Source organism: Ceratotherium simum, chromosome 27, assembly GCF_057802395.1.
Source record: "Ceratotherium simum simum isolate JZ-2026a chromosome 27, ASM5780239v1, whole genome shotgun sequence".
Classification (NCBI taxonomy): domain Eukaryota; kingdom Metazoa; phylum Chordata; class Mammalia; order Perissodactyla; family Rhinocerotidae; genus Ceratotherium; species Ceratotherium simum.
In genome coordinates, this window is record NC_141926.1 from 13,110,891 (window position 1) to 13,138,805 (window position 27,915).

Genomic DNA, 27,915 nt, shown 5'->3' on the forward strand with positions numbered 1-27,915 from the left:
AAAATAACACAGATTTATTCTCTTACATTTCTGGATGTCAGAAATCCAAAATCAATCTGACTGGGTTAAAGTCAAGGTGTCAGCAGGGCTGGTTCCTTCTGGAGAATCCAGGGGACAATCCGTTCCTTGCCTCTGCAAGCTTCTAGAGGCTGCTGACATTCCGTGGCTTGTGGTCGCATCACTCCAATCTCTGCTTCCGTTGTCACACTGCCTTTTTCTTCTCTGTCTCCTCCTGTAGCCCTCTGAGAAGGACCCTTATGATTACATTGGGCATATCCAGAGAATCCAAGATAATCTCCCCATTTCAAGATCCGTAACTTAATCACATCTGCAAAGCCCCTTTTGCTTTGTAAGACGACATTCACATGTTCTAGGGATTAGGACATGGAAATCTGTAGGGGCCATTATTCAGCCCACCACAGCATCTAGGAGGCACACTAAGAAACCAGAAAGAAAGTGTTCTGACCGTAGCCCATACTCCTGCTGTTCCTTTAAACATTTTACACACATTTAAATTAATAGAAATGGGAATTGGACATTTGTTTCCATTTACCATATTTGCTCACTAATAATTTCAAGGCCTCTCATTCCCCAGAATTTACAGAAGAACATTTGTAAATCGGATTTGTTTGTTACAAGAAAAATGATGCAAAGAGATCTTTTTGTTTTATGTTGAGCCTGTTCTCTATTCAAATGTTTTCGATGCAAGTAGTGCATTAAATGAACCAGTTAGATTTCTTTGGGGAGGCTTTTGGAATGCCCTGATAGGGTATGCTAATATATTTCTATTATCACTATAATTCTGACATTACAAAATATCACAGTTTATGAATAGTGCTATAATATTATATATCTTATAGTACACTTATGAGTAGTAGTAATAGTACTTATGAATAGCACTAATAGACTATCCATATTACCACATGCATCCTGCTTTACTCTTATTATAACCTAGCATGGTAGATATTATCATCCCCATGCCATACTGAGAGAAATGACTCGGAAGGGCTCTCTAACTGACCCAACAGTGTACAATGAGTTGAATATGAACAGTCACAAAAATAGTTTAAAATGTGTCCTCATAAGACCCGAATTGCATGCTTGAAGCTAATTTTGCCTAAATTCCAACTTATGCAGACATGGACTTTTACTTCCTCTTTTTCTAGTTGAGGAAATAAATCAGATGATAGCACATAGTTTAGGTCCTACTATATAAATCAAATATGATACTGACCGTATCCAAATCACCATGAGCCCAGTTTCCTGCATCTCACAAAGAACGATGCAAACCTCAATGAAAGGGACGTGATCTTCATCAAGAGAGACTGCATAAGGCTGTGGCTTCAGAATTAGATACTAGTAAGGGCATGTGAAAATTCAGTGGCTCGTACCAGGAATGGGGGGTGTGCTGTTGTGGAATGTGAAGAAGAAAGAAAAGACAACACTTATCACAGTAAGAAAACATTGGGGAGAGACCCAAAGTAACTTAACTTTCAACATTATAGGCTTTGAAATATTAAACAACAAGGATATCATTCCTCTTTTAAATATCATCCTCCGTAGTGTTTATCTCTAACCTACCTCCTGCAGAGCATTCGTGGACCAGAGCCAAAGAAAAGGAAAACGCTAGAAATTCTTTTTCTCAAAGAGTTTCTCAAGGTTCTACACCTAAAACCTTCAGACAGCGTCTCCATGAGCATCTCATCTACGTAATAAAGAGTAGCCAACATTTCACCCTTGGCCTACGTGGGATGGGTGATTGCACAGCCATGGACAGATGGGAACTGGACCTGAGAACAGGTAGCCACTCAATGCTGGGGTCCTGGAGAGCAGTCTTCACTCCTCACTTCTCCCATCCTTCCAATTTAATCCCTGCCATCCCTCTAACACTGGACAAGGTAGGGATAAGGTTTAAAATGCAAATACCCTTGGGCGAGAATGTTTATTTAAATCCGTATTAAGGTTTAACCAAGTGATATTAGACTTCTATATGAGAGTGGGCTTTTAGTCCCAGGCATCTAGAAAGAGTGGATGAAGGGATGACTGAGGAACTAAGATGAAGGCACAGCAAAGGGACCCTGGGCATGGGAAAGATACTGCACTGACTTCATAATCTTGCCCATAGCTAGTCTTATTAGCAGGTGGTCTTGCAGCCAGTCTAACGAAACCACCAAGAGCCTCTTGAGTCTGAGAAAATGAACTGTGCCTTTCTCGCGGCTGTCAGGGGGTAGGATGGATGGCTTCAGGAGTGGAGTCCCAGACAAGCCGTGTTGGGATGCTAAGAATGAAACAGCGGATGCTTTCCATTGCTGCCCATTTGGGATCTCCTGCTTCCTACACCACCCGTTCCTTCCAAGGGATTCAGGCAGATCTCCCCTGCTTACAACCTTCAGCGCCTCATTTTTGCCTCTTTCAGGGAGTGCACAAGCCAAGCCAGTGGGGTAGAGCTGAAAATACTCAAACTTTCATTTTTATTTTTCACTTCAAATTTTTAAAAATTCTCTTTGTGTATTGTTTACAATGTAGATAATATAAAAGTATGATATTTATAATACCTTTATAAACAAAAAATTACATCTATTGGGGAGGGTTTTTAAAGGTTTTATTGACGGAGTGAAGATAGAAGAGTTTGGAGACCAAACCCCTTAGCTCGGCCTGCAAGGTCCCATCTGATCCTGCCCTGCCTATGCTCCCAGCCTCATGGGCACCCAGGACACACCAAGTACTCTAGTGTCTGAGATTTTGCTCAAGTGACCCTCCCTGCAGTGCCTCACCTTCCTCACCCCAGCCATTTCTCTGCCTAGCCCAAACAGCACCCCCTTGGGGAGTCTTTCCCATTTCTTCCTGCCCAACACTTGATCTGTGTCTTTAATAAGCACGCACCAATCACATTGCCTTATAATTAGTCACCTAGTAATTTGTTCCCAGATTCCATGCTAAGTTCCTTGGGCAAGTCATTAGACCCCCAGGGTGAGCGAGGCCATCTTACTGCTCCCAGCGTTAGCAAACGCCAGGCTCCCTTTTGATAAAATACACTCCAAGAGTGCACTATATGTCTCATTTTTAGGATATACCCAAGATTCCAAACTGTCTCCTTTCCTGGAACGTCTCTCATTTTCACTTCCTCAGAATCTTCAAGGATTTTTGCAGGGACAAACTTGGTGGATTGCACTTTTTAGAGGCATCCTTGCCTAGCTCCCCACATCCTCGCTGCAAAGCGGGTTTCTTGGGGTGCCAGACACTGGCTTTTTTCTGCCTTTCTTCTCAGTGCTGCAGCTCAGATTTGTATTTCAGCTTCTTGCCGGAGCATCTCATCCGTCTGTGGTCCTCTTATTTCTCCAGTTTCTTCAATTGAGTCTTTTCCCTAAGTGCCTTTCCAGTCTTAAAATCACTTCTAATTTCAAATTAAACTCACTTCTGAATTAAAATTTTAAATCGCTCAATTTTTAATTGCTATAAGGATTTGGAGAATACTACTATAATTTTTTTGTCTTTTGTGTTAAGACTAGAGTTCAAAACATCATTATTCATAACATTTCAAGTCTGTTTTGGGCAAATGGTCCAAATGCTATCCTCCCACTGACACAGTATCTCCTTACTAGTAATATCTTCTTATAAACAGAACTAGTTCAGTTTGAAACATTCCTTTTGGAGCCAAGTATAAACATTATCTAAATGTTGGGTGTAATCCTAGATTGAGAAGGAATCTGTGTGGAATTTGTTTTGAAGTAACTGATGTCCGTATCTGCTCAATTCAGAAGTCTTTGCTAGTATTAATTGCCATCGAGATTTCTTCGGCTGCAATAAAAAAATAATATTTGAACTGATTCGGAATAGTAGCTCTGGTTCTTAAACGTTTTCAGTGAGTTAAAGTCTCAAAGATTCAATGATCATATACAGTTTTCAGCATCTTATCTGAAAAATGTAGGTGGATTGATACCACCTGAGCTTTTGTCATGGTTGTACAAAGCCATTTATTATGTCTTACAACCTAGGTATGTCAGGAACTTCTAGTGCCCACCGATACGCACTTTCTCCTCTCCTCCCTTGGCACAGTGCTGGACTTCATTTCCAAGCTTCTTGCAGTGACATGGTGCCATGCGGCTGAGTTCTGGCCAATGAAATGTGGACAGAAAATCCTATGGAGGACTCAAGAGCCCTAGAAGATGGTAGAACTATAGACGAAAGCTTGAGTCCCTGAACGACTGTGTGGAGCAGAGCACAGTCTCCCACCCCCACCCCTTAATGGCATTAGACCATAATGTAAGGGAGGAATGGACCTTTACCCTAATTTCACTATGTATTTATTCCTTTATGCACAGATTCCAGCGTGGCATGAGCAGAATGGGCACAAATACATCACACTGCCCCTGCCCCTTGCTATGCTTCCGCCCGTAGTAGGGGTGGGGAGGGGGCTCATATTTGGACACAGGAGGCAAGTCTCAATGATGGAGCACACAAAATGCTGGGATGCGAGAAAATGATGAGTCAGCGCAAGTTAGAGAGTCCCAGCCGAACAGGACCCCTCGACTCCCCCCTCCCACTGCCACCCCTGCCATCCCCATAGCCTGTCAATCTCTCTGTCCTACTTTTGGATTTTTCACACGCTGGTCACCCTATACTAATTACATAGGTAATTTTTCTTTTCTTTTTCCCACTCAAAAAACATTCCCCTAATCACATATTACCTCCTCCATAAGCTTATCATGACATCTTCCACTCCCAGACAAAGTCAGGTGCAGACAACACCCCATACAAATTGTTACTATTTGATTATCACACTGCACTGTGATTACTGGTTCGAGTGTCTCTTCCACTGAGGTGTAACCCCTTGAGGGAGCTCTTATGGGCTCTATATTCTCAGTTTCCAGCACAGTGCCTAACACATAGCAAGGACTCAACAAATGTCTATTGAATGAATGAAAAAAAACATAGTTTACCAAATGTCAGTGTACCAAGACTCTTTTAACTGCTTGTTATAGAAATCCAATTCAGATTGGCTTGAGTAGGAAAAAAAAACTTGGCTCACATATTTAAAAAAATCAAAAAAGAATGTCACGTATGGCTTGATCCAGGTGCTCAAAAAAGGTGGTTAGGAATGTCTCTCCATTTCTTGTCTCTGTCTTTCTCTGTGTTGGCTTCATTCTCAGACAAGCTCACCTCTTCTGGAGACAAGACAGTCACCAGTAGATCCATATTTCCCTTCTACAAGCTGAGCAACCCCCAGAGAAAAAAGTCTCTTTCCCAACAGTACAACTCGACTATGGGCAGAGGCATAGCAAGGGGCAGGGCACTGTGATATATTTGTGCCCATTCTGCTTATGCTCTGCTGGAATCTGCCTGCAAATGAATAAATACATAGTGAGATTAGGGTGTTCACAATCCATGTTCAACAAATCTAAAAAAAGAAATTCATGGTAAAACTGAAGGAGGGAAATGTCCAACAGGCATCTTTGTGGTAACCCCATAAACTGCTTACCAGGGATATTAGTCCCACTCTGTACCCCTTCATGAGGCTTCCTGCATCTCGCCTCCTTGTTCTGGCCTTTGGGTTCCGTGATGTCCAGAAGGCAGGGGCCACCGCGAGGTCCAGCCAGGGCTTGACTGCCGGGAAATTGCTCGCAAATCCCTTTGGGGACTTCCAGCCCCACTTGTTCCGGAAATCAATGTCTTTTTCCCTTCCTACCCTGTTTCTTCCTCCAGGCGTGCCTCTGAACCATATCAGCACCTGAAGAACGAGGTAGACACTTTTCTCACCAGATTCCAGGCTGATGTATAGATTCTCTTCACTCTCTTTCCTTTTAAGGCTGGGATCAGAGCAGGCCAACGGTATCGACAACAGCATTCCTAGTTCTGGGATGACAGGGTCCCTGGGACATAAAGTCCTAGAAACCTCCAGTGGAATCTGGGACGGCTGATAAAATTATCTTGTAATGAATAAATTATTCACTGTTCCTTACTAAGTGGGGTAGTCTCCACTACACTCTAAAACGATTTAAAACTGTTAAAAGCCTCTCATTCAGGGAGAATTCTGGCTCTACACATTTCTCGAAGCCCTTCCTTTTATTACAACATGAACCGATGAGTAAATCCTTTAAGAAAATCCTGTGCCGACTTCAAAATAAACACAAAACACTATAAAGCACCTTATCCAGTCCCCCAAGTGGACTTGAATCTATTTCTCTGCTATCTTCCTATAACCGTCCGTATGTTCAGTAGAGCCCTTCTCAGTTCAGCCTCATTTGTCTTCCCTTTTGCATAAAAGCCCCTGAAACGCAGCGTCCAGGTCTTGTTCCTTTCTGTTTCTTCTGCTTGGCCTTGGCACATAGCCCGTGCTGGGCCCCACCTCACTCCTGCCTCTTCTCTCTCCCCCGCTACTGCCCCCACTGCTGTAGCCCCTTGGTCCTCACATGCACGCCTGGCCTGCCTCGGCCTCTGGAAGCAGAATCAAGTCCATTAGAATGTAAGCTCCAGAAGCTCACTGTCTTACTCTGGGCAGAATCCCCAGGGCTAGCAAAGTGCCTGCCACCTAGTAAACTCCCAGTAAGCATTTGTTGAATGAATGAATGAATGAAGTTACGGTTGCTGTGAACCAATGTCCCACCTTCTGTTCAAGTTTACTGGACTAAGCTTATTTTGAATCCCCCTGCACTCCAGCACCTGCTGATGGGCTGTGCTGCCTGCTTGTCCTCCTGACCCTGGCATTCTTGGCTCTGCCTCCCTTGGATTTCTCATTGTCTTGCTTTGCCACCTCCTGGCTTCACCTTGCTCCCTACGTGTTGCGTGTCTGCCCAGCCTCTTTCCTGCTGTTGCCATCCTCTTTGGACACATATTTAACTCCCCAGACTGACCCTTCCATCTCTCCTCCCAGCCCTTCCCATGGGGGCCCTGTCACTAGCTCTGGACTCTCCTAGTCAGCGGTCTCATTCCATACCCATGGTGCTCCGTAAATACAGATGAACTGAATTGCATCTTTTGGTCTCTCTCTTCAGTCATCAGGTAACTTGGAGGAAATTTAATTATTTTTGCAAAACTGAAATCTGGTGCCCTATTTCATAATGTGTATCTTACTCCAATCACACCATAAAAGAAGACCATATATCTATTATATGCCAGGCACTGTAAAGCATTTTCCCCCAAATTGGACATTAGTGTTGCTCTTTAAACTATGCATGCATTCCTACCTTATTTAGATCATTTAGCAGTGTTTATATATTGCTTTGTTTTGGAGCCCTAAAATAAATTATTTGATAAAATCAATTCATAAGATTTTTTCTAGGAAAGGAGTAAATAAACCAGGATCATTGTGATTAATTGGTATGTGACTAGTCTTTTCATTGTCCATTAACAGATGTAAAATACTAATATTTACATTTCTAGGAGGCCAGGAAAAGTATGACTGGACCTATAAACAGATTAATATGGTCGAGGGGCACATATTTGTCCAGTTAGAACTTAAAGTTTGCCATTAACTACATGTTTCGCTGGCATTCATGCTATGTTTTTTAATAGGCAGCGCTTGGGTAGCTGAATCCAACAAGGAACTGCTTGTCTCCTGAATTCCAGGATGTCAGATACTGAGGGGGAGGAGGGCGTGTGCCTGTTTCGGGGTTTGACAGGTACCAGCACAAGCAACAGGAGGTTGAAGGATGTGCACAGTCAAATCACCCCACATCCCTGCCCGGAGACAGGATGCGCGAGGTCTCCTCTCTGGCGTCCGCTCTTGGTCGCTTGTTGGCGTGTTATGCTAGTCTCGCTATCACCAGACATCACGGGGAGTTTTATGTCTCGGATGAGCAGAGTTTAGGTGATGGGCTGCTGCCTCTCAGGAGGCTCTGAGAAGCGCATTCCCCGTGCTTGGGCTCCAAGCATTGCTCGCCTTTGTTAGAACTGCAAGAGAGAAAAGTGTACAGTGGGTTATTTAGGGTGCTCCTTTTCCATAAGCTGCATATTTCTAATGAGAGGCTGTGATAACGAAGCTGCATATTTTCTTTCAGGTGAGTTCCAATGACCTGGCTCACAAAGGGCAAACATGAGCACCGCGGCCCAGGCTGAGACAAGGATGGCTCCGCCCTCTGGGCACAGCCCCTTTCTAATCAGTGCACTGGGCATCTTTGTACTCGGCTGCTTCACGAGAGGTCAGAAGAACAGCACGCTCATTTTCACAAAGGAGAACACCATTCGGAACTGCAGCTGCTCTGCAGACATCCGGGACTGTGATTACAGTTTGGCCAACCTGATGTGCAGCTGTAAAACCGTCCTGCCTTTTGCAGTAGAGCGAACCAGCTACAATGGCCGTCTGACCATCTGGTTCACAGACACATCAGCACTGGGCCTCCTGTTGAACTTCACGCAGGTCCGGGACCTGAAGCTGTCTCTGTGCAGTACAAACACTCTCCCTACTGAATACCTGGCTATTTGCGGGCTGAAGAGGCTTCGCGTCAGCACCGAGGCCAAGCGTCCCTCCCCAGAGCAGAGCTTACTCATCCACGATGGTGGGGAGAGCGCACCCAGAGAGAAGCCCATGTTGTTACACAAAGGCTGGCAAGCATGTATGTATATCTCCTTCTTAGATATGGCCCTTTTCAACAGGGAATCATCCTTAAAATCATATAGTATTGAAAATGTTGCCAGCATTGCCAATAACTTCCCTCATTTTTCTTACTTTAAAACTTTCCCATTTCTAAGCAACAGAAGCTACGTTGTCACAGTCATTTACTAACATTGTAACTGTGTCCAACCACCACGAATTTTGCCAAACTGTGGATAATTTGAACAAGGAATCTGGGAATAAGGCCATGGGTATCCCTATCCACAACTTTGCCTCCCCCGAGCCCCCATTCGCAAATTCACATATTCCTAGAGCCACGCACACACACATAACCAGCCCTCTCTGCTCTATTCTGCACCCAACCACAGGAGCTGTTTTGAAAAACAAAATAAAAAGAAACCAAAAAACCAACTTGTCCAGTCCAGAAACATGTCTTGAGGGCCAGCTGGAGGCTAGGTCCTTGTAACTGGGGGTCTGTGGAGAAATGTCAGATCAGAAATGGAGAAAGCAGGGCACACCAGGGACTGCTTAGTGGAGCTCAGCAGAGGGGATGACCTCCCAGAAAGGTATCTTCCTACAAAACACTTCCTTAATGTTTTTCTGCTTCATTCTGTTACATGGCCTGGAATTCTAAGTAGAGAATGATAGACTTCAGAGATTTGGGGACTATAAACTCCACAAAATGATTAGGTTCTCTTAGAGTGACATTTTCCAAGTATCTTACTAAGAACAGATACATTGAGAAAGGGGAGTTTCTTGAGTGTGTTTGTGGAGGGGGAGAGGGAAGGTTTGAAGCTTGGAGGTAGAACAGGCCGGGATAGTGTGGGGCCTTAGGACCCAATGAAGGCACCAGGGTTCAAGGAGGGGGATACAGAAATGAAAATTACAGGCCACAAAAACCATTGCATATACCTCAAATTTTTGCTTAGAGCAAGGCCTAAACCCTGGGAAAGTTTCCTCTTTTTGCCCTTCTCTTTCCTTTCCTTCTTCTTTGCCTCCTTCTATCTTTGTCCTTGAAACATCACTTCCCCCTTTCTCTTCTCATTTTCTTCATCCACTTTCTCCTCCTCATCTTCCTCTTGCTGCAGAAATCAGAACTTAGATTAATACTTTTAGAACTATGTTTAACTACATTAGGGGCTAGCCTGGGAATCTAATAACCACTCGTAAAACATTATTCCAGTGGGTAAAAGTCATGTTACTGATAAAAATGACAAAAGAACTTTTACAACTCAGTCCATTTGGAAGTTTCAGACTGTAACGTCAAGACACTTTGCATGACATAGTTAACACAAAATGGTTTTATGTGTGTCGATACAAGGAACTGAGGCAACATATTGGTTTTTTTTAAATAAAGTGACTCATCATTGTACAAAGAAAATTTTCCCTAGAGACCCAACTTACTGTTGAAGTGGAATATAAAGAATCCATGGTAATTATGGTACAAATGTCTAAACTCAGAGTGCAAAGAAGTTGAAAGACTATTGCATGTGTGATACCACAATAAGAAATAGTTTTATTACAAAATAACAGGATGTCTTAGGGTTGATGACTTTGGACTACATTCATCACATTTTTCTCTTAACTGTAACATAGAATAACTGAAATAACCTGAAATGTCTAGATTTGCTTAATTGGTGGGGGATTTGGCCATTCGAGCTAATTAGCAGGAGTCCATAATGTCAGTGTTTAAATTAGGCCAAAACTAAGATCAAAGTATAATTTTAATAGAAAAATGTAATGACCTCATTACTGACATTGTACTTGAGAGGTAAGATTAGTGATAGAAAAAGACAAAGAAGGGGAAAAAAAAAGAAGGAGAAAGGAAGGCAAGAAGAATATAAGTGAAAAGATTAGGAATAAGTATATTTATTGTCACTAGTTAATGAAAATGTAACAAATTTAATTTTAATGGATTTTTATTAATAAAGTATAAAATTAATGATGTTATAAAGTATGGGCATCTTATTGTACATATCTTCCATTTGGTGGCTTTTAATAGTTTCAAAGCCCTTTCACATACGTTTTAAGTGATTCTTTTTTTTTTTTTTTTTTGGTGAGGAAGATTGGCCCTGAGCTAACATCCATTCCCAAACTTTCCTCTTTTTTGCTGAGGAAGATTAGTCCTGAACTAACATCTGTGCCCATCTTCCTCCATTTTATACGTGGGATGCCTGCCACAGCATGGCTTGACAAGTGGTGCATAGGTCCGTGCCCAGGATCCGAACCTGTGAACCCCAGACCACTGAAGGAGAGCCCACAAACTTAACCACTATGCCACTAGGCCAGTCCCTGTTTTAGTGATTCTTATAAAAAATAATTGTGGGTCAATGAGACTTAAATCAATAGAAAAGGAAAGTTAATTTAGTTATAAATCAAGCCTGAGGTTGCCACATTTCTGGACTGAAAATGCCAGAGGATAAATAAGAAGCAGAGAAAATCCACAGCACATATATGGGGGGAAGTGGCATTTGGTGCTCAGCCAAAGGGTTAGGGGGACAATTGGGAGTGGTGGGGATAGTGGCAAAATAAGAGTGCATGCCCCATCTGAAGGATCCACAGGAGCCCAGCCCTGGCTGAGTGTTTCCATGGGAGAATACAATGGGGCCAGATCAGATCCTTCAAGAGAATTAGGAATTACAGGTTTTTGTATGAAATCTCACAATTTGTAAATGTTGACGCATATTCCAGTTTTTGTTTGTTTGATGCTTTAACTAACACTGTATGGGTCAAACAAACCATGTCAGTGGACCCCATCTAGCCTGGGGTAGTCATTTGTCACCTCTGATCAGTGGTGTGCTGGTAAAAGTTTAACTATCAGCATTCCAAAAAATATATAGATAGATAGATATAAATTTATAGATATGTACACAAGTTTATCACAAATTTTACAGATATAAAGAAAGTGTAGCACACAATTTACAAATAATAATAAAATATATAATACTCTGTTATAAAGTCTATCTAAACAATTAATTCTCAAAGAACACTTTAGTTCATTTTTGCCAAACTCTTGTATCCAAAGCCAACCTTGGGTTGTAATTGATGAGCATGAGCGAGTATAGTTCTGGCATAAATGTTAGTTGACATTTTCATTTAAGTTAGGAGTAAGAGGAAAGTTAAACAACAAAGATGTATGTGGGAATGTCACTTGTTAGTCAATGATGTAAGCAACTTCTTTGTTGAATCAAATAATAGTTTCAAATACTAGAGGAATATTTCCTCAATTTGGGGTACTATTCACAATGTAAGGGCTAGAGACATGATATACTTTTAAGTTTAACTTGCATTGTTAACATTTTCTTCATCATACTCAACAAAACAATTAATCAAACTCTAATATATAGTGTTCTCCAATTTCAGTGGTGTAAATACTGTCACCATAACCAATTTCAAGCTACCAAGAGAAGTCGTTGAACACAGAGTTGACAAAAGACCCACAGTAGGACATCATTATACAGCATTTCTACACTACAGATACAATAGGCACAAATAACCTCAAGAGCATAAATAATAGTAAAATGTAGTAGAATAATTAAGAAGTGATGATGTTGAGGATTCATTATCTTTGTGTGTAATTTATTTCATTGTAAGTTTATGTAATTTAATTTTTCATAATGACTGTATTTAACAACCAGCTTGCAAAATTCCTGAAAATTTAATAACCAGCTCTCGTGAGCCAGTACAAGTCCACCCCAGCACCCCACTGATTCTGGTAGAAAGAAATCTACCAGATCTGGGAACTGAGTGAAGACAGTGACTTCAAGGTGTAGAGGGTCACTTGCAGTATTGAAATGCCTAATTTCCTCACTTGCCAGCACTAGAGGTGGGAATTTTAGGAAATTTTCCCTCACTTTGCAAGCAGTAGCCCACTCTTCAACATTAGGAGTCACAATTCTGAAAGCCCTTCAGGTAGGAGATGGGTGTGTTCAGGAATTTAAGGCCATACGAGAAAAACGAGTTAGGGGTTAAAACTCTTGAGTGAACCTCTGAAAGCCCCCTGAAAGGAAGGAAGGAACAAAGGAATGGAGAAAAGATATTAATAGCATTTGACACACATTAAAATAAAAAGGGGGCCGGCCCCGTGGCTTAGCGGTTAAGTGCGCGCACTCCGCTGCTGGCGGCCTGGGTTCGGATAACGGGCGCGCACTGATGCACCACTTCTCTGGCCATGCTGAGGCCACGTCCCACATAAAGCAACTAGAAGGATGTGCAGCTATGACATACAACTATCTACTGGGGCTTTGGGGGAAAAAATAAATAAAAATTATTAAAAAAATAAAATAAAATAAAAAGGGGAGTTGGGCAATCAATTTTCATTTCCCAGACTTGCTCACCGATAACTTCAGGATCTCTCTTTCTGCAGAATTTACAGAAGGACATTTGTAAATCTAACTTGATTTGTTCAGGAAAAACAGTGTGAAGAGGCCTTTTTGTTTTATGCTGAGCCTGTTCTCTAGTCAAATGTTTAATGCGTTTTAAATTTAACCAGAGTCCCTAGTCACAACTCAGAATGACACCCAAGTCATGTACAGAAATCTAGACTCTAGGAAAGCAATGTGGGGAGCTGGCTCTACAGAGAGTAGAACGTATTATAAAGCCTTACCCATTTACACAACACAGGCACAGCAACACAGAGACAAATAAATAAAGCAGTAAGGACAGCTCAGAAATGGACCCCAGATTTTTTAAAATTACTACACGTTAAGAGTAAAGTCACAAATCCACGGGAAAAGGGAAAGTAATTCAATAAATGGTGTTTGAAGCAAAAAAAGATTAGAAGGATACATACTAAAATAATAACAGTATTGTGTCTGGGTGATGGTATTAGAAGTGATTTTTACTTTCTTCCTCCTGAGTATCTTGATTTTCTAAATTATTTGGAATAAACATATAATCACTTTTGTAAGAGGGAAAACCCAATAAGACTATTTTTACATAAACAAATGATGTTGGCACAAGTGCTTAGTACTTCAAGTTACAGCCTTATCTCCTGACACACACCAGAATGTCCAGTTAGATAAGATTAAAATGAAACTGTAAAACAACTTTAAATTAAGGGAAACAAAAAGATTAACAATCTATTAGAACAACAGGGAAATTAAACATGCAAGTCACATGAGACGAAACCCAAATAGCCAATAACTGAATTAAAAGATTACCTCTCAGAGAAATGCAACGGGATACTTATATTTCATCCATTAGATTGGCAAAAAAGTTACTTGGTATCAAGTGTTGTCATGCTTATAGGCATACAGATATTCTCATGCAGTGTCAGTGGGAGAATAAACTGGTATAGCCACTTTGAAGTACAGTTTAGGAATATGTCTTACAATGCGCACAAGCTAGACGTCAACAATTCTACTTCTCTGTATTTACTGTAGAGAAACCGTCCCCCCACCCGAGATATACATATGTCAACTAGTAAAAATTCATTTAGCCGTTCACTTGGAATAAATGCACTTTTATATATGCATATTATACTTCAATACAAAGTTTTAAAAAGAATGAATAATATAACTAACACTCACATAATTATCATCCAGAATGGACAAATATGAACATTTCGTTACATTTAAGATTTTTTTAATGAAAGAAATAAAACACTATTAGTTTAAAAAACTGCAAAGAAATTATGAACTTTACCTCATAGGTTTATTGTTGGTAGTAGCATTGGCACAAAAATTCTGAGACTACTTTGTGTGTATTGTAGGATTGGGTAAAAGAGTAAATACATTGCAGGTTTTTGGGAGACAGAGTCCTAACAGTGGGAAATATGCACTGAGAGAAGGAGAAGCGGCAGCCTGGGTTTAGAACTAGAGGTATTAGTACAAACTCATGATTTTTAAGAAATGTATTTCTTAGCTTTGTCCACTGAGAGGCACAAGAAGCAATGACACCCCTGGAAAGAGCACACCCAATACCTAAATTTTGGTTTTTCAAAACCATTCTCCATTAAAACAAACACCAAAAATAGGGCCTGGAAGAAAAATGGCTCATTCTAGGGACTAGGACAGCAAAAATACAAGGTGAGCCTGGAATATCTTATTGTGACAGAAAGTAAGAAAAGCTTAATAAGTTGATGGGGATATAGCAAAAGAATACAGGAGCCAGCTTAAAAGATTCCACTGGCTATGTGAGGGACCATCTGAGCATCAGTATGATCAATTATAGGAAGGGAGTACAGCATACTGATTTGAAAAAGATTCCATGAGTCTGGACCGTCACTAAAAGAAAAGAAAAAAGTTGGGAAGGGGAGGAGAAAGTTCTGCTTTATAGAAGAATGGCAACCAATAAATGTAAAAGGAATAATAGAAATACAAAATCACCATTTTGCAAATACCATAGTAATGATGAATTCTAAACAAAATCATTAATGGATGCTAAATGATGGAATGAAATATTGAGGAATATTCACACAGTCTAAAAGTATCATCATCCTACAGATGACTTATTAATTATAAAAGCTACCTTTATGAGTGATCAAACTCAACATAGGATGAATTGGCATCACAGGCTGCCTGATGTGATACACTCAGAAGGACATAACATTACCTGTGTAGCATTCTTACCAAAAATGTTAAACCTGCATCTAATCGAAATCCAGATTGAGGGACATCCGCAAAAACAAAAACAACAAACAAAGCAAAAAAACTGGTCTGGACTCTTCAAAAATATCAATGTCATGAAAGTTTTTTAAAAAAGGATGGGCTGTTCTAGAATGAAGGAGACTGAATAGCCATGACAACTAAATGTAATGCCCAAACTTGACTGGATCCTGGATTGGGGAAAAAACAATAGCTATAAGAGGCCAGAGAAGATGGATGTCCCAGCTCCAGCAGAAAGAGGGAATTCACCCTTCCTCCACCCTTTTGTCCTACTCAGGCCCTCAACAGATTGCATGATGCCCCCCACATTGGTGAGGGTGATCTTATCTTTTCTGGAGACATCCTCACAGACACACCCAGAAATAATGTTTTACCAGTTATCTGGGCATCCCTTAGCCCCGTCAAGGTGATGCATAAAATGAACCATCACAGACAGGGAAAGGTAAATCCATAGAATAAGCATCTGTCTTATCCGGTGAGGACAAAGTGCGACACCCTTCATAACGGAAAGGGTCTAGTATGATGAAACTGACTAGTCCGCCCAGGGAATGTTCCATAATGGGGGATCAACATTGGTCTCTGCTGTTGACAGGCTGGGCACTAAATAGATCAGTCTTGGTGAGAGAAGTCCATGTTGTTGAATCCATACAAAACCTTCATCCCTTATCACCACAGGATGGTTACTTTTCTCATGAGCCCACTGTGTAAGCACTGGAATAGCTAGAGAAAGAGGTAGACTGGTATCCACAGAATGAGTCACCCTATCCACCTGATTATCAAGAGCATCCTTTTTGATGGGAGAACTTTGGAGTATTCACATAGACACAAATATCCTCCTACTTGTGCCTACTCTATCTATACAACTCTTCCCCACACCTCCTTGTCTTATCCTTCCAAGTCCCTGACTGTTCACCCCAGCCAAGATGTAACATACCTAGATGCATACAAGATAAGTTAATTCTAGATGCCTAAAAGTTAATTTATTACACACAATGGATGCCCTAGGGCATTAAGGCTAATTCTCTCAGGAACCTCTGCTGAGAAGCGGTGATCCAGCCAGACCATTGGCTACTATTGATGAGCCAGAATAGATTTGTACTTCTAGCTATGCTCTTTCCAGGCAAAGCAGACAACCAGATGAACTGCTTGATGCTCTGACTCCTGGAAAGAATTCCCTTTACCACTTCCTCCATGTTGATTGGGACTGTAATGCTACAGAGCCCACTTCTAGATGGTGCCAGCACATCACGTGGAACCATATGTGAACTAGACTTGAATTTTTTCTTCCTTAATCAATTGGTCATAGGGAATTCCTCAAAAGGCCATAGGTGTGGTTTGAGGTACAGGTAGATTAAGAGGGACAAAGCATGGAGAGCAGGCGCTCTCCCAACTTGCTTGTGTTTTTGAGATCTGCCAGCATCCAATCACATATATATTACTTCCACTCATTTATAGAGGTCTGTTTTGCATGCCCAACTTTATATTTTAGTAGATCAGATAACTTCAGTTCATTTGGGGCAGCTAAGATCACGTGGTCACCTGGTGTCCCATGGTTAGGCATTCAGCCTCTATTAGGGCTTAGGGCAAGCCAGAAGCAATTTCTTGAAAGGAGACTACTTATTGAATTCAACTTTTACACTTAATGGAATATACTTAATTCAGCTTCAGCTTACTACCCAATCCATATTGGTCACAGGCCTAAGATCATCTTTATTACGAGAGTATTTATAGCCACAGGACTTAATTCCACCACCTAACAAGGGAGTGAAAAAGAGGGCCCAGGATCAAACAATGAAGCACTTGAACATTTAGGGATCATTTAGAGGAGATCCACTAAAAAGCTGACGCGTTTAGTGAAGAAGGAAATAACATATCCGGGGTGCTTTTGAAGCAGTGGTGTTCTAGCAAAAGTTTAATAACCAGCTCTCCAGGAAAAAGAAATCTGATTTGAGGCATTCGCTGATTTCCGTAGTATAAACACTCCTACCATGGCCAATTTCAAGCTACAATGTGACATCACTGAAGTTAAAGTTGAGAAGAGATGTTCACAACTAGCTCTTGTAAACCCAAAAGAGCCAGCTCCAGCACACCAATGAGAGGAGAGTGTTTCAAGTGGAAGAGTGGGGTCAGTTGGCTTGATGGGTCAAAAAAGATGAACACACACATGTCCTCTGGATTTGCAAGAGGTAAGTCATTGGTGACCTTGATAAGAGGAGTCTCAGTAAAGTTATGGGGACAGAAGTCAGATTGGAGAGGTCTGAGGAATGAGTGGGAGATGAGGAAGTGTCAGCAGTGAGTGGAGACAAATGTGTAGAGAAATTTGGCTGTGAAGGAGACTAGAGAAAAGGAGCAGTGGCTGGAGAGAGATGTCAAAGGAAGTTTTAAGATGGAACATACTAAAGGAGGTATGCGTGCTACTGGGAATGACACAGTAGAGAGAACTGCTGAGGCAGAAGACAGAGGGATGGCCAAAAGAGTGAAGTCCTTATGGGAACAGAATACAGTGCACAAGTAGATGGATTAATCTTCGACAGGAAGAAGGATATTGTTTTCATTTACATCAGTGGAGGCAAAGAAGAGGAGTACACATGCAAATAGGTTTGTAGATGTGTTGCCCTCTGATGGTTCTATCTTCAGTAAAGAATTCTGTAGTCACTAGTTGGCGATAGCGTGAAGGGTTTTGAGAAGACATGATGTAATAATCTCATGGTATGGGAAAGTAAACTTACCAAGGAAACATATTAAAAGTACTTGAGGGGCCGGCCCGGTGGCTCAGCGGTTAAGTGCACACGCTCTGCTTCGGTGGCCCGGGGTTCGCAGGTTAAGATCCCAGGCGCGCACGATACACGGCTTGTCAAGCCACACTTTGGCAGCATCCCACATAAAGCAGAGGAAGATGGGCACGGATGTTAGCCCAGGGCCAGTCTTCCTCAGCAAAAAGAGGATTGGAAACGGATGTTAGCTCAGGGCTAATCTTCCTAAAAAAAAATAAAAAAGTACTGGATAAACTCACTGAAATCCCTCATGAGCAGATGTCTCTCTCATGATGTCTTCAGTGCCATATGTTTAAACATTTTTAAGGCCTTTGTCACTGTTTCATTGAGGTGATGGAAAAAGAATTGATAAAAACACGCGGTCATTCCTACATCTTTGACTAAAAGTCTATTTACCTCTTACCTAAAAATTTTTCCTGCTTCTTTGCTTTTTGGTTTAAGAGCCATTAGACTCTTCTTAAGTCAGTTTTGTGAAATTTGTATTTTGCTAGAAAATACATTTTCTGTAGAATTTCAAACGTATTGTCACTGCGTTCTATATAACATTTTCTCATAACTAATTTGGCTCTTCCTTATCTCTGGTTATATCTAAAGTTGTAGGTGATATGTGTGTATTTTATATTGTTCCTTTATTAGGCTTGGGCTTTTCTTATAATTCCTATGTTTTGGTTTTTATTTGATTATTTTCTAATTTATTAACTACAGTTTTATCTTTGAATATTCCTGCTCCCCACATTCTTTGAATTGTTTTGCTGAGTTTTGTTGTTGTCATTTCTGAGGTTGAATACTTTATTTCTGTTATTATTTTTATAATTATGAACTTAGTTTAAAAGTTATGCATTATTCTCTGAGTACCCCTTTAGCTATGTACTATATCTTTTTATAGGGAAATATCAATATATCTATTAATTTCTATATTTTTTAAATAACGTATATTTTATTTCCTCTTTGATTTAGATTTAGATGACTGTTCATTATTTCCCAAGTAGTTAAGGTTTTGTTTTTTTTTTTAATTAGAAAGTGTTGCTCACCTTTCTGGATTTGGTTTGTCATTTAACTTTTTCTCTGGTTGGATATTACACCCTGTAAAATCTCTATTTTGAAGACTTTGTTCAGGTTTTTTTAAATTTATTATAGCCAAGTTAATTAATATTTATAATTGTTTCACAGATGAAGTAGATTATTAAATAATCTCTGTTTGGAGAGTACAAAATTCTTTCTACCTACCTACCTATACATTTGAGCTCACTGATATTAAAATCCCATATAACCTTACATATTACTTGGCTACTTCATCTGTCTGATTCAGAGAAAGAGGAATATTAAAATAATGCATTATAAAGAAAAAAATAATGTATTTAGTGTCCATTTGAAGTCTGTAGTTAATTTAAGACAAAATCAAGAAAGTTAGCTAATTAGGGACAGATACAGAGAAGATCACAGTCTGACTCAGTCATGGCTAGGGTTTTGCTGGGTGAGTACAACAAGGAAGGGGGGAGTGGGGAAGAGAGCTGAATGTGTTGCATGAGAGTAACTATAATCTTGCCCTATGAAATCCAACCTGGATAAGGAGGGACACAAAGGCAGGAGGAAGAGGATGGGCAGTGAAGAGTGATGGGTTAATGGGACTGGAAGTAGAGTAAGCAGACTGAAGGTGATGCAGTGACTGGAGAAGACTCCCAGGAACTCCCCAGTTACCCGGGGGGAGTGGGGGATCCAAGGTCCAATTATTATGGGAGGAGGCTGAAGTGGAGTGATGGATATGATTATTAAAGGTGAGGAGGTGAGAGAGCTAAGACTAAGTAGGTCATCCCCTGGAATGCTGAAACCACTAAGAATGAATGAATGAATATTCATAAAACAATTCTGGAAGGAAACACACCAAAAAATTATACATTAATAAGATTATAAGTGATTCTTATTTTCTTCTTTGTATTGTTCTGCATTTTTTAAATTTCTAAAATGTGCAGGTAGTACTTCATAATTAGAAAAAGGTTATTTTTAAAACTCCACTTAGTTTTTTTGTTTGTTTGTTTGGTGAGGAAGATTGTCCCTGAGCTAACATCTGTGCCCATCTTCCTCCATTTTGTACGTGGGATGCCGCTATAGCATGGCTTGATGAGCGCTGTGTAGGTCTGCACCCAGGATCCGAACCCGCGAACCTGGGCTGTCAAAGTGGAGTGCACAAACTTAACCACTACACCACCAGCCCAGCCCCTCCACTTAGTTTTTAAGGAATTTAAAGCTTGATTTGATTCTTTTCTCAGTAATCATACTATAATGTTACTGTGTATTTGTGGTACAACTTTGCTGCCCTCTAGTAAAACTAAGTAACACAGAAAAAAGAAACACTAATTCTTCTGCATTTTATATCCATAAGAGATACTTGTAACACCCTTGTCTTTAATAATGTATCTGCTTTTAATTTTTTTTTTCCCCAAGAAGGGCAGTGTATGAGTGATACTGAGGTAACAGAGATGATTAGTGAGTACTTTCGGAAAGGATGCATTACTGTTTTTGCTTTTGCATTGATCGTATAGTTCTTAGATGTAAAAGTGCCCATTGTGAATGTAATACAAATATCATCTTGATACTATGATTATGAATTATGCTTTCACATAGTAACACTAGAAGATGTAAAATACTGAATTGGATAAAATAATTTCAACTGCTCCTCACCTTACATGAAATTTTCTAAGAAAAGTTTACTAAAGGAGATATCCTGGAGCTATTAATTCTGATCATCTTCAAGGAAAATGTTCTGCCTCAATCCCAAAAATCTTTACACATTTACTCATGATAAAGATATTTAAATGGCTATTGGCATATAGGAAAACAAATGAATCAAATTAAAATTTCTATCATTTTATATCTGTGGTTCTTAAGATGTATTACCCTATTGATTTCTTCATAATACTGTTACTGCACAAAAATGGGGTTCTCCTACCCAATGTGCATAAACAAGCCAATTAATTACAGCACCAGCTTTTGGGAGAGAAATCAGCTTTATTCTGCAAGATCAATCTGCAGGGAGAAACAGGGGGCTTGTACCCTCAGATCTGTCTCCCCAATTCAGGATTTGGGGCAAAATTTAAGAGGTTAGGGAGAACAGGCTGGCAAGCAGAAACACTGGTGGGACTGGTTTTGACTGGTTGGCTTCAAGTATTTATGATAAGGTTCTAAACATTTATGATAAGGTTCTAAACATTTATGACAAGTTTCTAAACATTTATGATGAGGTTTTAAACATTTATGGTAAGGTGGGAAAGGAATTATAACACCGGGTCTTCCTGAATGACGGACCTCTTGCTTCTGATAACAGTCTGACTTTTAAGTTCCGGTTGTGTACCACTCCTTTGTTTCCATGGGGAGGAGAATCTTTGGTTCCTCGGTCATTTCAGGTCAAGATTTCTTCTTTTGTGCATGTAGCTCTGACTACAGGACTTTCCAAATTTTCTGAAAGGCAATTCTTAATCACTCTGTTGATAAGATGGGGTCAGTTGAACTGGTCCTAGAGGGCCAGAGGTTACAACATTAACTGCAATTAGTAATTTATTTTTGTTTATTATCTTTCTCGACCACCTGACTACAGATCTAGAAGGAGAAAGAACACATCTGTCTTGTTCTCTTTTGTATTCCTATTGCCTAGCACAATCCCTAGAATATAGCAGATGCTCAATAAATTTTGTTGCATGAATGGATGATAATAGAACTACCTGGTCTAAACAGCAGCTGTACTTTAAAACTACTGAAAAAGCTCAATGTTTCCATGCAAGAAAACAAAACTTTGTTTACTTTTTTTATGACACTCTAAGTTTGGACAAAGAGAAGGGAAATTTCACTTTGTCTTTGTTGAAGAAACTGTCATTTCAGAAAATGAAGGAAAGCCCATTATAGCTGAATTGCCAATACATTCATAAAAGTTGAGTGGCTTTCCACTGAGGACACTAATACGACAAAAAAAAAAAAGTTTTTTTTTTTAACTTTTAAAACCCTGAATGTTTTATGGGCCAGCCCCGTGGCTTAGCGGTTAAGTGCGTGAGCTCCGCTACTGGCGGCCCGGGGTTCGGACCCTGGACGCGCACCGACGCACCGCTTGTCCGGCCATGCTGAGGCCGCGTCCCACATACAGCAACTAGAAGGCTGTGCAACTATGACATACAACTATCTACTGGGGCTTTAGGGGGAAAAAAGGAGGAGGATTGGCAATAGATGTTACCTCAGAGCCGGTCTTCCTCAGCAAAAACAGGAGGATTAGCACGGATGTAGCTCAGGGCTGATCTTCCTCACACAAAAATAAATAAATAAATAAAAACCCTGAATATTTTAAATCTGGATTCCATCAATGGTAATGGTTTGATTAATGGTACTGAATTCAATACAATGGCTAAATCTCAATATGAAGATTGAGACAAAGAATTTAGAAACAGAAATTTCCAACATTTTTAACTAGAACCATTCACAAGCTCTGGATAGAGGTACTTGTCTCTCTTTACCTGCAGTAACTATATATTTGCAAGACAAAGAGCTTTCCTCACTTCTACACACTGCTTAAATGCCAGTGAGCACATCCGTATGGGTATCTTAAAAAAAGAACAAAAAGCAAGAAAGCTCCTCTCTGAACAAATGTTACAGCTGAAGAGTTATTAAACTGGTAATTTTTTCCCCAAATAATTGTATAATTTGCATGGATAAAATTAACATTACAACAAAATTAAAATAACTCTGGGTTACTTTGTTAGAATTCTTTGGTTCTAGTGTTCTTTAGGTCTAAGTAATGAAAATAAACCGGAACTACTTTAAGAAAACACACAAACAATAAAACATCATTGACAACAACAACAAAACAAAAAAGAAATTTATTCTAAGGATTCTGGGGATATCTAAGGGAACCCACAGAGGGGAGTGCTCTCCTGCTTCAAGAAGAGTTGAGAACAAGAACCCGGGAAGCCACCAGAATCCCACATGGTACTCTCTCTGTCCTCTTCTGCTTCCTAGCACATCTGCTTCATTCTTCTCTCCTGCTACACAGACTAGTTTCCTCAGCTCCTGAATTGACATAGTAATTTATGGCTTTCCTTCGGCTTTTCAGTTCATTGCAATTCGAGCCTCAAGTATGGACTCATTTTCTCTGTTTCACGTGCGAAATCTTAGCAGAATCTGATTGGCCCGCCTTGGATCAGGTGCCCATCCTTTGCCCCGTCAGTACAGCGTAACCAGGCGTCCAGTCTTCACTGGGTGGGGGTGCCTTTCTCCCTATGGGAAGCAGTTCCCAAAGGGGGAGGGGGAGGTATCTAGTACTACTTTAAGAACTAATCTACCCAGTAATTTATAACAAATGTATTGCAATCTTGTTTTGAGAATAAGGGATGGAAGCTGTAGAAAATGTTAATTTACGTCAACTCAGGGTAAAACATTCATCACTAATTAAATAAACAAATAATGTCCAGCACCATTCAGTCAACAAATATTTACTGAGTGCCTCTTGTGTGCCAGGTGCTATTATCGGTGCTGTGAAGACAGCAGTGAACGAAACATAAAATCTCTTCCCTCAGGGAGCTACCATTTTACTCTAACTTAATGCAGAACTGCCTTCAGCAAAGCAAGGTCTAAGGAAACTTAATTAAATAATGTCTTCAGCTTTTTTCCGGTATAGAATTATCAAGTTATACTTTTAGAAAGAAAAGGGAAATTCCTAGATCAGGGATTCCTAGACTATTAGATTTCGCCTACCAAATAAAATTTTTAGATAAAATAAAAAATTGAGGAGGACTCATAGCTTTTGTTACTTTTTAGTTTTCCAAACAAGGGTCTAAAAACAAACGAACACACTGCCATCTACTATCATCATTATTTCATAAGAGGAAAGAGATTTTAGTATCTTAACATGGACAGTGAAAGACAATCTCAGAATAAATGACCACTTTTTCCCCAAGAAAGGACATCTGGCTACTCTACGTAAACAGACTGTTCTTACTATTTTCACTTGGCCACTGACTAGCAAAAACTTTTCACAGGTTCATAGACTGGCATTTGGTAACCACTGTTCTAGACTAGAGTTTAAGACTGAGTGGGCAAACAAAACTGGTTTGCCTATTTTGTCTGAATTTATGGGTCAATTAATCCATATAAAGTCACAATTTGGTGGGAAAAAAAACTAATCAGAACTATTGCTTGGAAAGATGACTTCTTAAAAAAAACTGAACTAACTTATTGATTCAAACAAAATGGTTGATGTAACAGTTCTATATAAGCAGTCTTTGTCTTCCCAGAATACTATAGACACTACAATATTAAATAGTGATAACATACTATATTCAATAAACAAATTAGTTTAATACTCAAAGCACAGAAGTATTTTATCAAATAATTAGTTTCGGATAACATACTGGCTGAGAGGTAATTAAAGCAATTCAGTTTCAGGAATTTAATTTCCACAAGGCCTTTAACCTCTAGTAGAAGGACCTTTGGCTTGCTTGGGCAGCAAGATAACTTTTAAGTGTTTTACTCTGCCCTTTAATTATCTGAATAGGTAGAATGTCAAAGTCATAAATACATTTGTTGTCTTTTAATATCTTGGCTTGCTTTATAATTTTATTTATTTATTTTTTCCCCCAAAGCCCCAGCAGATAGTTGCATGTCATAGCTGCACATCCTTCCAGTTGCCGTATGTGGGACGCGGCCTCAGCATGGCCGGAGAAGCAGTGCGTGGGTGCGCGCCCGGGATCGGAACCCGGGCCGCCAGCAGCGGAGCGCGGGCACCCAACCGCTAAGCCACGGGGCCGGCCCCTTGGCTTGCTTTAAAAGGACACATGTTCTCCCTTCCATCCATATTCAATCACCACTTTTATAGCAGAAGATCTTTTTGAAGTTTTAGGCCAAGCTATTAACATATTCTGCTCTGCACCTTGTCTTTGCTACCTCTAGCCTAATCATGTTACTGTACATCTGTCTCCTGGTTCAGGTGTCTGGAGGCTGACCAGGCACAATTTGAATCTTTTGTCATAGGAACTGGAATTCAATTTCACCAATGAAACACTCTGTTGGGATCAGAACTTAAATCAATGCTGAACAGCCAGAACATAAGAACTTAGAGTAATGCGAGTAGAAGGGAAGCCAGATGTTATTACTTTTGCCTGCTAACTGGAGGAAAATGTTACAGAGGACGCTCTTAGTCTAGATCTTCTTTCCAATTTCCGAATGTCACTCCTGGGTGGGCAGATTTCAAATCCAATCAAAGAAAACCAGAGAAAAGAGGTAGATGTGTATGAAATAGAAATTCATGGTGGGCTTGGGATCTTTTGCTTCAACTTGGAACTTAAATCTCAAGTGAAATTTTGACAGGATGGTGTAGGCAAACAGGCACTGTCATATTTGCTGGTAGGAGCACAAACTGGCACAACTTCTAAAGAGCAATTTAGAATTAGCAAAATTACAAATGCACACATTTGGATCTAGCAATTCCAATCCTAGTTCATCCTACAGATGTGACCATTTTTCAAAGCTTTTCATTGTAGCACTGATTAGTATAGTAAGGCTGGAAATAACCTTAATATCAATTTTTATGGGACTGGTTAAACAAATTATGGTGCATTCCAACAATAGATCACTATGCCACAGGGTAAAAGAAGAGACAGTGCTTTATGCAGAGATGTGAACTGATCTCCAATTTATGTTAGACTAAAAACGCACTATTTACATACTGTGTAAAAAAGGTAATTCATAAAAATATACATATTTGCTTATATGTTCATAGAATATCTCTGGAGGATCATGAGAAACTTTTCAACACTGCCGCCCAGGAGGTGAACTGGAAGGCTTCTAGACATGGTTCACAATACTGAATGCCATGTTACCTTTCGAATTTTGAGACTTGAAAATGAATTCACATATACACTCACACGTGAAGGAAAAGGCCCCAAGTTTGGTGATGCAACGGGAAAGCCAGTGAGCTCAACCTCAGAGTCAAGTACCCTGTTCCCGCCTTGCCAGTTAAGATTGCTACCTCTGTGCATCAAGTCTGAAATGGGCCACAACCATCCCCACCCCCCAAGTCCACGTTCCCGCCCTTTGTTTCTTAAATTACCTGTTTCGGAAAGGATTTAGTCATAGAAGTGCTAGCAAACTTGGTATTCTTTCGAAAACACTAAAACACTTTTGCCTCTGTTGTAACAGAGAGAAGGGAGCTAAAATATCAGGCCATTTTATCATAAATTCAATGTTTTTTAAAGTGCTCTGTGGCTACAAAGCTGTAGAAATACGAAGTATCACTCAATGGAGTCAGTAATAATTACCATATCACACCTCGATTCACAGTTTCGATATCCCACCCCCTGGCCCCCACTTTCCCTCACCAAACCTGGCTTCTCCCTCTGACTCCTCCCTCTCCCTTTCCCCCTCCCCTCCCTCTCCTCCTCCCCTCTCCCTCTCCCTCTCCCTCTCCGCCTCCCCCTCCCTCCTCCTCCTTCTTCTTCTTCTTCTCTACCTGCCCCTCCCAGCGCTTGGCGGGAGACTTCCTCGCGTGACCGCTCCGCGTAAGTGCGGAAGACGCACTGCAGCACCATCGGCGGCGAGACGACAGAGCTCACTCTTTCCTCTCGTCTCTATGATCGTCTTTGTGACCCGTCGTATAGCACCGGAGTCGCAGAGTCCCGTGCGAGTAGTCCTCCACGCCGACAGAGGACAGCGCAAAAAGCTGACGTTCTCGCGACAGGCGCGGAGTCCTCTCCAAGTAGCGAGAGCGCGAGCGCATGCGCGCTCCGCTGGTGCGCGGTAGCGGGAGGGAAGACAGGACCCGGCTGGAGCTCGGGAGAGCGCGCGTGCGCTGTCGCGAGCTCGGCGCTGCCGGGGCCGCCGTGTGTGAACGAGTGTGGGACCGCCGTGCGGGCCGCGGGAATGTTCCGAAAGGCCCGGCGAGTGAACGTGCGCAAGCGGAATGACTCGGAGGAGGAGGAGCGAGAGCGCGATGAGGAGCAGGAGCCGCCGCCGTTGCTGCCGCCGCCCGGCACCGGTGAAGAGCCGGGCCCCGGCGGTGGCGACAGGGCCCCCGGGGGGGAGTCGCTGCTGGGCCCGGGGCTGCCGCCGCCCTCCGCGCTGACCCCGGGCCCCGGGGCTGAGGCCGGGGGCTGCTTCCCGGGCGGCGCGGAGCCCGGCAACGGGCTGAAGCCGCGCAAGAGGCCGCGCGAGAACAAAGAGGTGCCCCGGGCCAGCCTGCTCAGCTTCCAGGACGAGGAGGAAGGTAACCGCCGCGCTCCGGCCCCCAGACCCCGGCATCCCTGCCCCTCGGGCCCCCGCCTTCCCGGGACGCCCAGCCCCGCACCCCGGAACGGAGCCCCTTCCCGCCCGACCTGCTGCACATCTTTCCCCTCCTCCGGCCTTCTGCTCCGGCAGGGGACGCGTTCCCGCGCCGCCACCAGCCCTTTTTTAACAACCGCCTCCTCCTCACCCTCCTGTGCGTTTCCTACCCCGAGGGGCCGGAGCTCAGAGCTCAGATCAGTCAGTCTGAGTTTTTCAAGTGGAAATTCAGTGTCCCCTGTGCTGCTGCTTTGCTGGCGGGTGTGTTTCAGGGAGAACTTGAGTTGGGTCCCTTGACTGCTCTTGGCACGTTCTCTGAGCCCTCTGCAGGTCACTGTGCCTACGCCTCCTGGGTGCTCTGTCCAGACATCCTTGGACAAGAAGGCTGGGTTTGTAAAGAGGTGTACTAAATCTGGGAACAAAAACCCGGAGTTGAAGCTCTGGTTCGGAGTGACTTTGGGCCAGTCTCTTGCAATCGCTGAGCCTCAGTTTCCCCATAAAAGTAAATAAGGATCCAGATGTCTAGCCTTCCCCCATTGGCTTTTGGACAGTGACGAGAGACCGTCTAATAGTAACTCAAGGCAATGTATCCAGTCCGGTGTGGGACGCCAGGCTACAGTAGATTTAGATTTCTCGTCCTAAATGAGCCTTAAATCTTTTTACTTCCCGACCGGTTGAGTGTGTGTTT

At 41.6% G+C, this 27,915-nt stretch overlaps 2 protein-coding genes and 1 long non-coding RNA gene across 3 annotated transcripts in view; 2 read left to right on the plus strand and 1 right to left on the minus strand.

The window, feature by feature from the left end:
* Positions 1-26,744, minus strand: LOC147913408 (uncharacterized). The gene is made up of 4 exons (XR_015548715.1): positions 26,419-26,744; positions 5,480-7,890; positions 1,235-3,798; positions 1-242 (listed from the first exon to the last, which is right to left on the minus strand). It is a non-coding gene; the product is annotated as an uncharacterized LOC147913408 (long non-coding RNA).
* EPCIP (exosomal polycystin 1 interacting protein) lies at positions 8,051-8,722 on the plus strand. Its single transcript, XM_004429566.3, has one exon. It carries the CDS (start codon positions 8,063-8,065, stop codon positions 8,720-8,722), a length of 660 nt encoding a protein of 219 aa, XP_004429623.3. The 5' UTR covers positions 8,051-8,062.
* The window catches only part of PAXBP1 (PAX3 and PAX7 binding protein 1), a 32,029-nt gene continuing 30,845 nt past the window's right edge, over positions 26,732-27,915 (plus strand). The window contains exon 1 of the mRNA XM_004429565.3: positions 26,732-27,171. Within this exon, the coding sequence (XP_004429622.1) occupies positions 26,829-27,171 (343 nt within the window). The 5' untranslated portion in view covers positions 26,732-26,828. The remainder of the gene's footprint in view (positions 27,172-27,915) is intronic.